Source organism: Lactuca sativa, chromosome 6, assembly GCF_002870075.4.
Source record: "Lactuca sativa cultivar Salinas chromosome 6, Lsat_Salinas_v11, whole genome shotgun sequence".
Taxonomy (NCBI): domain Eukaryota; kingdom Viridiplantae; phylum Streptophyta; class Magnoliopsida; order Asterales; family Asteraceae; genus Lactuca; species Lactuca sativa.
The window spans coordinates 164133082-164146432 of record NC_056628.2 but is presented as its reverse complement, the minus strand read 5'-3'; the positions used below and the strand labels follow the sequence as shown (position 1 = coordinate 164146432).

Here is a 13351-nt window from a genome sequence, read left to right as displayed (position 1 = left end):
ATTTCATGAACAAGATTTGTCTACCATTGATTTGGTTGTGATGAAATTCTTTTACACATGGCTTCAACTCAATAACAATGATGGATTTGAGTTTTCATGTTGCTTTTATCGAGATGTTGGCATAAGATGAAAATTGAAGCGATCAAGAAAACCCATAAGAAAAATCAAGTGATGAAGACTAAAATGAAGAAGGGATACATTGAATTGGGATTAAATCAAAAAAACAATGCCACCCGAAAGATAACCTAACACGACCATTATGCTTTGATACACATAAACTTCCTTGCCACCCAAATTCACCAACCGATAATGGGTTATATCAGATGACAAATCTAATACATGTTTCATCAATAATAACGGCATATACTTTAAAAGGCCTCAAGCCCCTGTGCCATAAAGAAATATTCTAAATCTAATTTGCTCACTTTGTGACTTCATTTTTTTTTAAATACGTGTTTATTTACTTGTGATAAAACCATAAACGAAACAAAAGCAATCACTACTAAAACCCAAAAATACAAAGCAACAAACGACCAAAATATATTTTACTTATTTCCATCAAGTTAAATATCGTATTACATCAAGAAAGAAAAAAAAAAACATAACAATCCTCCGCCTTCAGATTCTTAAAATGAATCATATTGCACAGTCGCTTGACATTAAGTCATTAGCTACCTGTGCTTGCTGTAGTGTTCCCGCTCACGTTCCCGTTCCCTTTCCCGTCCCCTATCCCTCTCCCGTTCCCTCACTGGAGACGATTCATATCTCGCAGGTCTCCTCTTAAAATGTCTGTCATCATCACTAGACTCATAATCTATGGCGGCGACGGTGGCGGTAGCGGTGGTGGTGGTGGTGGTGGTGGCGGAGCTGCCACTCTTCCTTGACACCGCCGTGGATCCGCCAGGTGGCGCTTCTGTTGAACTAGACGTGACCTTCCGTTTCTTGGAACCTGTGGCGGCTGCTGCCGCAGCGGCCGCCGCCGCTTCTTCTTCCGGGAAGCTGATGCGAGAGAAGACGCTTGGTTTATGTTTCCGATCACCACTGCTGGCTGCCGCCACGGGTGCCGCTGGTGCAGCCGATTTGGAATCTGATGTTGGTGGTGCTTGTGGTGGCTTTCTGGTGGTGGTGGATGATGATTCGGATCGGCGGTGGCTCTTGTGCGGCTGTGACTGGTGGTCATGGTGGCGGTTGTGGTGGCTGTCGTCGCGGTCTTCATAATCATTGCGATCACGTGAAGATCTCCTCTTTGACGATGGATGTGGAGGTACATCATGACCGTCGTCACGGGAATGGCGGCGGTCCGGTGACGGCCTGTCGGATCTATGGCGGTGGTGACCATCACTGCTAGGCGGTGGAATTGGTCTCTGGAATCCAACAAGACACTTTAAAATATGTTTAAAATAATATTAAGATAAAAATAAAAAGACCAAAACTTCATATACCGATTTCGACTTCATTGGAGGAGCATCCTCATGGCCATGGCCATGGCCACGTGGCTCTCTGTTGAAATCCCTTTCTTTTTGTAATTCCCTGCTGCTGTAGTAACAACAAGTCAAAACTATTATTATTATTATTATTATTATTATTATAATTAATTCGTTATATTAAATGGTGATTTGATAACTTGCCTTCCACTTGGGCCACGTTTCTCAAAATCACGTTTCCATTTTAATTCGGCTCTGCGGGCTTCAAATTCCTCTCGGCTCATAATGGGGGGCCCACCACCATTCATGCCCATCCCTAACTCTGCAAGATCCCTGTAAGATCAAACAATTAATTTCTCTATTATTTATTTTCCATTTTAAAAATATAATTACTAATTACTAACTTGTTATGAAATTACCTCTGAGGTGGAGGGATAAAAGGAGGAGGCATCATAAGGCCTGATGCACCAAAAGGGTCCTGGGGGAACATGCCACCTCCAAAGGGGACATCCATCGGCCCAAATCCATAACCACCACCCATGTATGGCGGCATGCCGCCACCATATGGCCCCATAAATGCATCCATTCCAGGCTGCATCCCATTCCAGTAGGGGTTGTAAGGGGAAGGACCTGGCGGCATCATATAGTTTTCAGCTGCAAACTCCTGAGATGCCCTCCACTGCATTTCTGCTGCTGAAAATATAAATTTTAAAAAAAAATGTCAAAAAAAGGAGCCCATGTGAACAAATGAGATGCTACAAAAGGTATAACAGTGATTGGAAGTTGGAACTCTACCATTTGGCATGTTAACTTTCTTCTTTTTCTTCTTCTTTGCTGAAAACAAGAAAGGAAAATGTAAGCCAATATATATAACACTGAAAAATAAATTAACATAAAAAGGTAAACCTCCATAGATTAAATGCAAGAAATAGCAATGTGCTACTTCCATTTTATTTTCTTATTAGGACATAGCAAAAGGTGATGATTGGGTAGATTTTTGATTTTTTAGAGCACATTACAAGTACAATGTTGTAATAGAAGGAAATGAAAGTAGGATTATATATACACAAATAATGAAGTTGCTATCTATCTCTTGCATTTATCCCTAGAAAAGTATTAGGGCGTGTTTGGTTTCATGGATTCCAGTGGAATCAAAGGAATTGGAATCTCAAATTCCATTTTGAACCAAAACTCATGTTTAAGGAACAAATTTCACTATTTTTTTATTAAAAGACAAAATTGCCCATCATACACATTAAAACACAAACACGTCTGTTCATTGCCTCAATCATAGCAAAGGAATGAGATTGAACTCCATTCCATTTCCTACCAACCAAAGTAACACATGACATATTACAACTCTTGCATATTCCAATTCCTTTAACAGATTCCATTCCTTCCAAAAACAGATTCCATTTACCTGCCTCACCGGGAACTTGCTTCTGCTGCTGCTGCACTTCATCATCAACAGGTCTTGCACTTCCCTGTGAAGCCGGTTCCATCATACTCTTTGAATCATATGTAGCTTCAGATACATCAGGAGCTTTCATCACTTTTCCTTTCCCTGAGACTGGCGGCTCAGCTGCCGGAGTATGTTCTGCCGCCGCCGCCGCCACCTCCGCCTGCTGCATATTTGTAGCCTCCCCGTTCTGTGCTGGTGGTGCTTGCTCCCCCTTGGAGGCGGCTGATCGTGAAGGTGATGGAATCTTCGGCTGTGGTGGTGGTGCACACCTAGCAGACTCCATATCTGAAAAACAAAATATAAAGATTAAAAAACTAAAACCTTTTTCAAGAAATAAAGTATGTTACATAAATAGTCCCTGTTCTTTCTGCATTTTACCATGTTTAGTCCAAAACCGAAACTTTTTTCAATTTTAGTCCTTATTTCAAGGTTTCATATCGATTTTGGTCATTTCAAGGTTTTAAGTTGGTTTTAACCATCATATTCGATAAAAAAAACCTTAGAATAAGGACCAAAACTGACAAAGGTTTCAACTTTGGACTAAACATGGTAAAACTCAGAAAACACAGGGACCATTTTTGTAAATTAATCACATATTCACATACCTTGAACATGAAAAGCACTGCCACCATTTTCAGCACTGCTATTATTAGACTCCAATATTCGATTTATTGTATCCCTTAATGTCTTATTAGGCAAAAGATCATCTGCAAGCACATTCGTTGCACCACAAACACACACTGCTTTGGAGATAATGTGATCTCTTATACCTGATAGTATAATCAAGATAAACAGAATCAAATATTTATAAAAAAATCCAATTCATTTTGCCATGTCGGCTTTAAAAAAAAACTTACATTTATCACAGAAACTGGTGAAACAGCACTTGCTGGTGAGAACAGCATCTTTCATCACATCTTTGCACAAAGGGCAATGAAGTTCTGGAGGAAGATCACCAACAGTTCTTGTAGAAGGCATCCCTTCAATCTCCTTCTCAAAAGCAGCCCTATTGTAACAAACATTATTAATATAACACAAATATATATATATATATATATATATATATATATATATATATATATATATATATATATATATCTAAAGTTAATTTAAATAAAAAAAATATTAATTAATAACATACTCATTTGGCTTCAAAACTGCTACAGCACCACTAGGTAATGCATATGAGCCATCTGGAGTAGCCATTAACATGGATTTTGGAATACCAGTTGGAGGTTTCACTCTCTTTATATCAAAATTAGGATCACCATTTGTGGGACAATGCTGAATAAAATGCCCTGGTAAAAAAAGATTATAAATTTATAAGATTTCTTACTTGAAAAAAGAAAAAAAGATTCATGAGATGATGAATCTACCTGGGGTTTTGCATCTGTGGCATACATAGCCTGGAGGTGGTGTTTTCCGCTCAAAGCCGCCACCACCACCACCCCTACCTAAAATTTATTTAAGAGAAAAGAAAAACAAATCAGTTTTCAAAAGCAAAATTGTTATATGTTTATATAAATAAACATGAACATATAAAGAAAAGAGAGAAGCTAAAAGATAATTTTACCAAAACCACGTCCGCCCATTCTACCACCCATTCCACGCCCAAAGCCTCTACCACCACCAAACCCATCAAAATTTTGCCTGAAAAGTCAATAAAGTCAACATCTTTTTCAAAAAATAAAAATATTAAATCATTAAAAAAGAGACTAAACTAAAACTCACTGCTGCCAATCCAAAGCTGGTGTATCAATTAAGGCCTGAATTTTGCTGTCTTCATCAGCTTTACTAGGAGCAGGAGCATCCTGTAGTTGGTTGCTAGAAACAACTGGAATAACTTCAGGAATTTCATACAAATCATTTCCAAATTCATCATATTCTGATCCATCAAGCTACAAAAAATTAATGTGTTATGTTATCATCTATCATCATTCATCCATGAACAAGTTTTTAAAACATTATAAGTTATAACTACACAAGGCTTACATAGTTGGGAAAAGAAAGTCCAGCTCCTGAAAAGTTACTCTTTGCAGATTGCACAACTTCCAGCTCATTAACCATTTTTTGCCTGCAGTTCAAATCATAAAACAATTCAACTAAAACTTGATTTATGGCCATTAATGATTAAACATGTACAAAGCTTTTGCAGGGTTTATATAAATAAGGTATCTAAATCTTTAAGAAAAAAAGTAGGAGTGATTTAAAAAAATTTAAAGGTTTTGAAACTGTACTCAGGTTGTTCAGAAACTGGTGCTGCAACTATAGGCATGCGAGGTTGTCCAGGAATTCGACGAATTAAAACAGATGTATTTTTTGGAATCAACATGTCTTCATCAAGATATTCTGAAATTTCAAAACAGAAACACTTCTGTGAAATACTATAAATAGATCAATCCACATCAGTAGCACCCAAAAGGCCAACCCATTTTTGCATACTATATAACAAAAATAAATACATAATTAATAGCTAGTTCTAGTCATCTTCTAGTTGATTTGATGTGAAATGTGAATCCTCTTCAAAGTTCAATTCAATCAACCTAATTATAGAAAAGCAAAACTTGACAACTCTTGAACAAAATATTTGTTGCCATTTAAGTTGCAAACATGAAAGTTGAAATTCAGTGTGATTTTAGAATAGAATATTAAGAGATTGAAATTATTCAAGAACACAGAGGCTGACTAGGTCTAGAACTTAAAACACACCTTCATTAGTCTGGGCGTTGGTGACCACAAGATCATAATCAGTGCCCCTGCCCAATTGCTTGGATTCATATATTTTTTCTTTCAGAGAGGCAACCGTTATAAAATGGCCATCGATTGGAATCGAGTCATAATCTTTAGCACTTTTGAACTTGTAATATACTGCCATAATTTAATATAAATTCTTTTTCTTTTCCCTCAAAAAAAGATATATCAGGAACAAGCACAAAATGCAATACTACTAGTATCAATAAAGGCGTTCATATAAAAGAAAATTATCAAACGCCTGAATTGAACACCGAAACAAAAAGATATAATAACAGTACAAAAATCCACAGCCAAGATTCTCTATTTTTTTTTTCGTTTTCCACTCTTCAATAACTCTGAAAAAAAGATCAAACCGACTAAGGAACGGCTTCAATCTGCAAAAGGCTTCAATCAAATCCTTGAAACATCTTCACGCGCTCAGTCCTTCGATGTTTCGAACTATTTGCGTAGATTCTTCAGTTCGCCAGATTCTTACGATCAGATATAACTCCACAGGAACACTTGACTTTCGATAGTGATGAGAAAATCGAAGGATCTCACGAGCTAAAGCCTCCAAAAGAACCGATTCTCTCCGATGATAACGAGTTACCGTAATCCTTCTATTCGCCGTCGACCTCTTCCGGTGCTTGATTCTTCCGAGACGCCGATTGATTCGCTTCCAATTTCTCAGATCTACTTTCAGATAAACTATTTGCCTTCCAGTAGTCGCGAATCTGGATATATATATATAATCCACGAATTCTCCAACCACGAAGCGAATCTCGGTTTTCAGCGGTTAATTCTGTGAAACACCTGTGAGGAGTTCAACAATCGGAGATTCGTTGATGGTGTTCAAAGAATCCAGAAGATCGTGTGCAAAATTAGGGCAAAATCGCGATAACGATGTACCCCAATACGTGTGAAACTCGCCTCCTTTGAAGATAATGCGGGCTGTACTTTTATATTTATAGGGTAATTATTTACACTTTAACTCCTTTACTATTCAAGAATGACGATTTGAAGCCCAAGAAGTGTTTAGACTTTAGATATGCATAGAACCATTTGACAAAATCCTAAATTAGGGCCAAGTTTAAATGAGATTTTTTTTCTTTTCTTTTTTAAACAAGGAATCCTTTATGTCTATATATTTGAAGGGCAAAATAAATGACAAAAATATATAATAAAGAAAAAGTGTATGGCATAAAAAATCGTGACCTTTAATAGATAAATATTATTCAATAACTAGATGGTTTTAACATTAATGTTATACAAATATTATTTGTAGTATAATATTTTTTAAATATATATTTGCATTATTTTGTATTAATATATTAAGCTTTTAAAACATTTTTTTTATCCTCAATACAAGCCTTTACCAAACTGATTAAATCAATGGTTTTTATGGCAAAATAATACTATGTTAGATGATCAACTAGCTATAAAAGATAATATTAAATGATTATCATATGATTGTACTATTCTTATTATGTTCATGATTAACAGTGTAACATGGATTGTCCATAAAATTTATAATCACCATATATATGTTTTTTTTTTGTAAAATTGATAATCAATAATATCCTAATGAAAATAATAGTCTAATGGTTAGATTTTTTTTTTTTTTTTGTGTACCTTAGTGTTTTTGGTTGAATTTTTAAAAATATATAATGATTATTAGATAATATATTACATTTGTAGCCATAAAAAATTTATCAGCTCAAAACCCTCTTCTATTTAAGTTGTCTCTTTACTCTTGTTAATATAGAAAATTTAATTGATGTAAACAAGGTATAGTGTGGTTTTAATTTATGCATAAAAAATATTCACCATCTATATATGTGATATGTAAAGCGATGTTTTTGGAAGTTATGGTATAAGAACTAATATCATTTGGACCACAAAGAATAGTTATAGTTTTGGGCTAAATGATATTAATTAATTGACTATTGAATTTGAGAGGTGATATTGCTGACCAAGTTTTTGACTTGGGACCCAAATAAAAGAAGCAAGGAGGAAAGTGTCCAAGGTGCAAGTCAAAGAGAAAGATGTACGGCTATAAGCCTTAAACCAAAGTCAAACAAAAAGTCGATAATTAAATTAATTTTGGTTTCTTTTTTGAATTACAAAATAATATAGTTGTTCTTTATGTAATTTAGGAGCTTAGAATCACATATATGCATACGGTGGTTATAAAGCACAAAAAAAAGGGTTTTATTGTTTTTTTCAATAAGGGACATAGGATTATGGGCGTGTTCGGCACGGAGTTTTTGGGGGCATTTGAGAGCTTCTAGCTTCTAGTGTTTAATAAAACGTTCCGTTTTGAATAGAAAGCCCCGCTCGGCACTGCAAGCTTCTAGCGTTTTAGTTTAAACAAAACGTTACAAATCCAAATGTTACTTCATGTAGGGCGTGTTTGGCAAAAATAGTTGTTACCTGGAAGCGGTTAGCGGATAGCTGGTAGCAGGTAACGGGTAGCTGGTAGCAAGAAACTGTAACTTTTATTTGTTATATAAGTGTTTGGCAAAAGTAGCTAGAAGCTTTTGAAATATATAAAATTACATAAAAGGACAACTGATTATAAATAAATATATATAAATATATTTTTATGGGTAATTATGGAAATTGATTTCAAAAGCTCGGTAGCGTTTTGTTAAACGCTACATGAAGTAGCTTTTAGATTTGGAGTGTTTTGTTTAAACTAAAAGTTAAACGCTCGTATTGTCAAACGAAACTTTTTGTTTAAATTAAAGCGTTTTATCAAAAGATAAAAGCTAAAAGCTCTCAAACGCTTCCAAAAGCTCTGTGCCAAACACGCTCGTAGCTACCCGCTCCCCACTATCAGCTAGTTTTGCCGAACACACCCTATATCGAATTGATCGGCCTTACACTAATATCAAAGTTAAAATGTTAGATCTTTTTCCAAAATACTAAGGGCGTGTTCGGCACAGAGTATTTTGAAGCATTTGACAAAACGCTCTGTTTTGAATAGAAAATCTTGTTTGGCACTACAGGCTTCCAGCGTTTAGTTTAAATGAAACGCTCAAAATCCAAATGTTACTTCACATAGTGTTTAACAAAACGCTACAAGCTACCTGCTACCAACTAATTTTGCCAAACACGCCCAAATGGTTGTTTGATAAGCCTTATATCAAGTTTTATAAAAGACTAAGATTAGAGATGGCAATATAACCCGACCCGCTGGGGAACCCGGTTAACCCGCCCCGACTGGGGATGGGTATTCCCCGCAAAACCGGGTAACGGGTATGGGGCCGGGGATCCCCGTATGACAAAAAGTGGGGTTGGGGACGGGGACGGGTATGCTATTCCCCAACCCGCCCCTCCCCCGGTTATATTATACCCACATATACATATAATATATTAGTGTTACTTTATATTAAATAATTCATTATAGATATAAATGTTATATACTTTAATTGAAATATGACCCAAATTGAAATTAGAATCGGTAATTCAGTAGCTCCTAATGTCTCGCAGGCCGCAACATATTCGTGAATTTCCAATCAGGCAATCACGATTCACGATCAATTGATCATCTCATCTGTCGATTCGATTCACTTCAACCCTTGGGCCGCTTAGGCAATTGGCGACTGAGTGACGACGTCGACCGTCACTGACGATTCATGAGACACACAACTGACACGAGAGTCTCGTAACGAGACTGCGAGATACCGAGAGTGAGAAAGACAAGAAGCAGTGAAGCACGAATCGTAGGCAGCAGGCAGCAGCGGCACTCATTCACTCAATTCTCATCTTTACTCCAAGTCTCCAATCGTTCGGTAGTCGGTACAGGTTAGGGACTTTTTTTTTCTCCTTACTCCAATCGACTATAGTGCTTCCCTGCTTCTCAATTCTCATCTTTTGTTTGACATAATTTGCATTACAACGAATTTAGGATGTTGTTGACTTGTTCCGATAATTCTTAATAAACCATTCCAAATATGTTTTTATAATTCTTAATAAACCATTCCAAGTAGAGTGCAGATTCTATGATGTTCATACTCTGTTTTTTAGATTTTGGATGATGATAATGAATTTATGTTTATAATCAATGTTTTTGTGTAGGTTGTATGATGTTTAGACTATATTTAATTTGATGTTACAAGTTGTGTTTTTTTTTGTAGGTTTAGATGGCTACACCAGAAAATGATAAACAACCAATCATGAATGATGAAGATGAACTTGAGGACAATGAACAAGAAGCTGTAGAAAATAATGAACAAGAAGTTGTAGAAAATAATCCTAAAAAAAGGTTGAAATCCGCTGCTTGGAACCATTTTGATCTGATTTTTGTTGATGGTGTTCGTAGATGGGCGAAGTGTGTACATTGCAAGAAACAACTGACTGGTAGATCTAATGATGGAACAACACATTTGAAAGATCATTACAGGATATGTGTTGGCAAAAATACAAGAGACATTAGGCAACATATATTGGTTCAAGGACAAAAAACTGTTGATGGTAAAGCTTATATGAGTAAATATTCATTTGATGCTGAAGTGTCTAGAGATGAACTAGCAAAGATGATTATAATTCATGATTACCCACTCTCCATTGTTGAACATTATGGTTTTCGAAAGTATACCAAAAGTCTTCAACCTTTATTTAAGGTGCCTTGTCGTAATACAGTAAAGGGTGATATAATGAAGGTATACAAAGATAAAAAAATGTCATATCTTGAAATGTTTTGAAGAGAATGCTAGTAGGATTGCTCTCACGTCTGATATGTGGACAGCAAGTAACCAAAAGAAAGGTTACATGGCAATCACAGCACATTATATAGATGTCAACTGGAAGTTACAAAATCAAATTATGAGGTATTTACTATAACTAATATTATTATTTGTAAGTTATATTGGATGAAGTTTGTAATTGTTGTATTTTGTTTAATGCAGCTTTATACATGTGCCATCTCCACACACTGCTGATGCATTGTCACAAGCTATGATGGAATGCTTTTTGGAGTGGAACATTGACAACAAGTTGTCAACATTAACACTTGACAATTGTTCAACAAATGATGCCATCGTCGACAAGCTTTTAGGTACCCTTACTACTTCATCGCTAATTTTGAAGGGGAGAATATTTCATATGCGATGTTGTGCGCACATAATTAATCTTATTGTGCAAGATGGATTTTCTGTGATTGCCAATGCAATTGAAAATGTTAGGAATAGTGTCTCCTATTGGACAAGTTCTCCTAAAAGAGCACAAGATTTTAGACTTTTTGCTCGGCAAGTGGGTGTTAATTGCCAAAAAGAGTTACTTCTTGATTGCAAAACAAGATGGAATTCCATTTATATGATGTTGAGTGTTGCTTTGGAGTACAAAGAAGTTTTTAATCGTTTGAGCAAAAAAGATAAACATTATGTTTGCTTGCCTAGTGAAGATGAATGGAATATGGCATCAAATGTTTGTGAGAAACTGAAATTGTTCTATCAAGTGACTGAAAAATTTTCTGGTACCAAATATCCCACATCAAACATATTCTTCCCTTTAATTTGTGACATGAAACTATCGTTGTTGAGCTGGAGCGTATCAGATAATAATGTTATTAAGTCTATGGCATCAACTATGTTGACCAAATTTGAGAAGTATTGGAATGTAATACATAATGTTATGAGTGTAGCAATTGTCTTAGACCCTAGGTATAAGTTAAAGTTGATCAATTATTTCTTTCCAAAGTTATATGGGAATGAAGCAAGAAGTGAGATTATGCAAGTACGCAACATAATTACTGAGTTATTTGAAGAGTATAAAAAGAAACATAATGCAAAACAAGGAGCTTCTTGGAAACGACAATGTGAAACAAACGTCTTTGAGGGAAGGGGTTTTACTTTAAGCAAATCAACATGGGAGTTGGATTTCGAGAATATGCTTTCCGAGGATGATGGATTGGAAAAAACTGAGTTGGATGATTATTTAGCTGAGAAGTTGTTACCGAATGAGGAGGGCTTTGACATATTAATGTGGTGGAAGTGTAATGGTTCTAAGTTTCCAATATTACAGAAGATTGCTAGAGATATCTTAGCCATTCCAATTTCTTCAGTTGCTTCGGAATCAGCTTTTAGCATGAGCGGGAATAAAGTGACAAAACAACGTAACCGACTCAAAGCGGAAACAGTTGGGGTATTAATGTGTAGCCAAAGTTGGTTACGGAAAGAACTTCAAGGTAAATTTTTAATAAATATATCAATTGTTATATCATACTTTATAAATATTATTTTCTCTAAAAATAAGTTCTATATGTTTCAGGTAAAAAGCAAGGAGAACCAAAGGCTTTTGATCAGACAGTTGCATATGATGAGGATGTTGAGTAATTTTCAAAGAAATAGAACCAAAGACTTGAAATTTATTTTGTTTAATCATGTTCTCGTTTTGATGGTTGTTAAATTTTATGATTGATGTAAACAATCTAATTATGAGATATGGTTTTGATAGTGTATTAAACTTGATTTTTTTTTTTTTGTGGCTTAAGTTGATTTATTATGAAATATGGTTTTGAACTTTTGATAGCACGGGGATGGGCCAGGGATGGGCCGGGGATAAGCCCAAAATCTAAAGGGGAGGGGATTAGATTCCCCGCCTCCGTCGGGGATGGGGATGGGGATGGGGATAAGGTTATAGACTCGGGGATGGGGATGGGGATGGTAAACCCGCCCCATCTCCGCCCCATTGACATCCCTAACTAAGATGATGTTTGCTTTGGAGGTGGTAAAATGTTTTTAAACTTTTTTCATGTATGCCGAAGAAGATGTGGACCAAAAGTCTTTTCTATGCTTTCATACAAAAGATTGTTTGTTTTTTAATTATATTGAACTAAATAAGACAAAAGAGAAAACACAATATTATCATTTTTAATCATATGTTCATAATTACGTGAAACACATAAGTACAAAACTGTATAGCAATATGATTTTAGGGGGAAACCGTGATCGAGAGAGAAAGTGAAAACAGTATGTAAAAGTTGTTAATACCCATATTCGTAACTTAAAATTAGGACAAGGACAACAAGCAAGGTGTTAGAAATAGGGGATGAACAGATTGCTTGGATTCTCTGAAAGTCATGATTCACTATCAAAATGAAGTATTTCGATGGTACAGATCGAACACTCAATTGGATGAAATTCAGATATATGAAATCATAGAATGTTTTGTGAAAATGTTCTTTAAGATGTACCAGAAAAATGACTGAAAACGGACTTATGATCTCTGCCTGAAAACTGTCATATGACAGTTTCAAACTGTCATAAAACCATAAAAACGGGTATTTGGATAAGGGTCAAACCAATGGTCAATTATTTGAAAAAACTTTTTTTTGATGCATTTTTAATATAGTAACATATCCTATATAAAAAACTTCCACGCTGACCTGGTAGCTCGACCCCAGCCAGTGGCTCTGCCCCTTGGACCCCGCCAGGGACGCTGCCCCTAGGCCCCCGTTCGTTTAGGGGCTTCGCCCCTAAATAACAGTGTACTTTGAATATTGAAAAACTTGAACAAGTGTGCACTCCTACACCATCATAACTTGTTCGATATTCATCAATGTCACTTTTGGTCAACAAATTTAATCCTATTACACTTAAATAATATTGATGATATTAAATCACCAACACAACTACACAAGGTTGATCGACAAAGCAGAAAAAAAATGGGAAATGATTTGGAAAATTCAATGATTAAAATACAAAGGGGAAAAATACCAAAACAAGGC

At 35.8% G+C, this 13351-nt stretch overlaps 1 protein-coding gene across 3 annotated transcripts; it reads right to left on the bottom strand.

Moving 5' to 3' along the window:
* Positions 1-528: 528 nt before the first annotated feature.
* On the bottom strand, positions 529-6572 carry LOC111891612 (E3 ubiquitin ligase PARAQUAT TOLERANCE 3). 3 transcript variants are annotated; one of them, XM_052764767.1, is made up of 15 exons: positions 5596-6572; positions 5124-5235; positions 4879-4960; positions 4618-4784; positions 4460-4536; positions 4263-4340; positions 4028-4184; positions 3744-3892; positions 3492-3656; positions 2845-3171; positions 2220-2258; positions 1844-2117; positions 1629-1757; positions 1443-1536; positions 529-1364 (listed from the first exon to the last, which is right to left on the bottom strand). In XM_052764767.1, the coding sequence occupies exons 1-15, from the start codon at positions 5759-5761 to the stop codon at positions 672-674; spliced, it is 2709 nt and encodes a 902-aa protein (XP_052620727.1). In that variant the 5' UTR covers positions 5762-6572; the 3' UTR covers positions 529-671. The 3 variants fall into 3 exon arrangements, with proteins under 3 accessions (XP_052620727.1, XP_052620729.1, XP_052620728.1); XM_052764769.1 differs by having other exon boundaries at positions 1443-1533; XM_052764768.1 differs by having other exon boundaries at positions 1844-2114.
* Positions 6573-13351: the final 6779 nt, after the last annotated feature.

Bases quoted from the DNA above. Each gene is read 5' to 3' on its own strand.
- LOC111891612 (XM_052764767.1), bottom strand. From the start codon at position 5,761: ATGGCAGTATATTACAAGTTCAAAAGTGCTAAAGATTATGACTCGATT. The intron at 5,236-5,595 runs GTGTGTTTTAAG...TTGAAATTTCAG, and splicing joins CAACGCCCAGACTAATGAAG to AATATCTTGATGAAGACATG. The intron at 1,758-1,843 runs GTAATTTCATAA...TTGATCTTACAG, and splicing joins TTTATCCCTCCACCTCAGAG to GGATCTTGCAGAGTTAGGGA.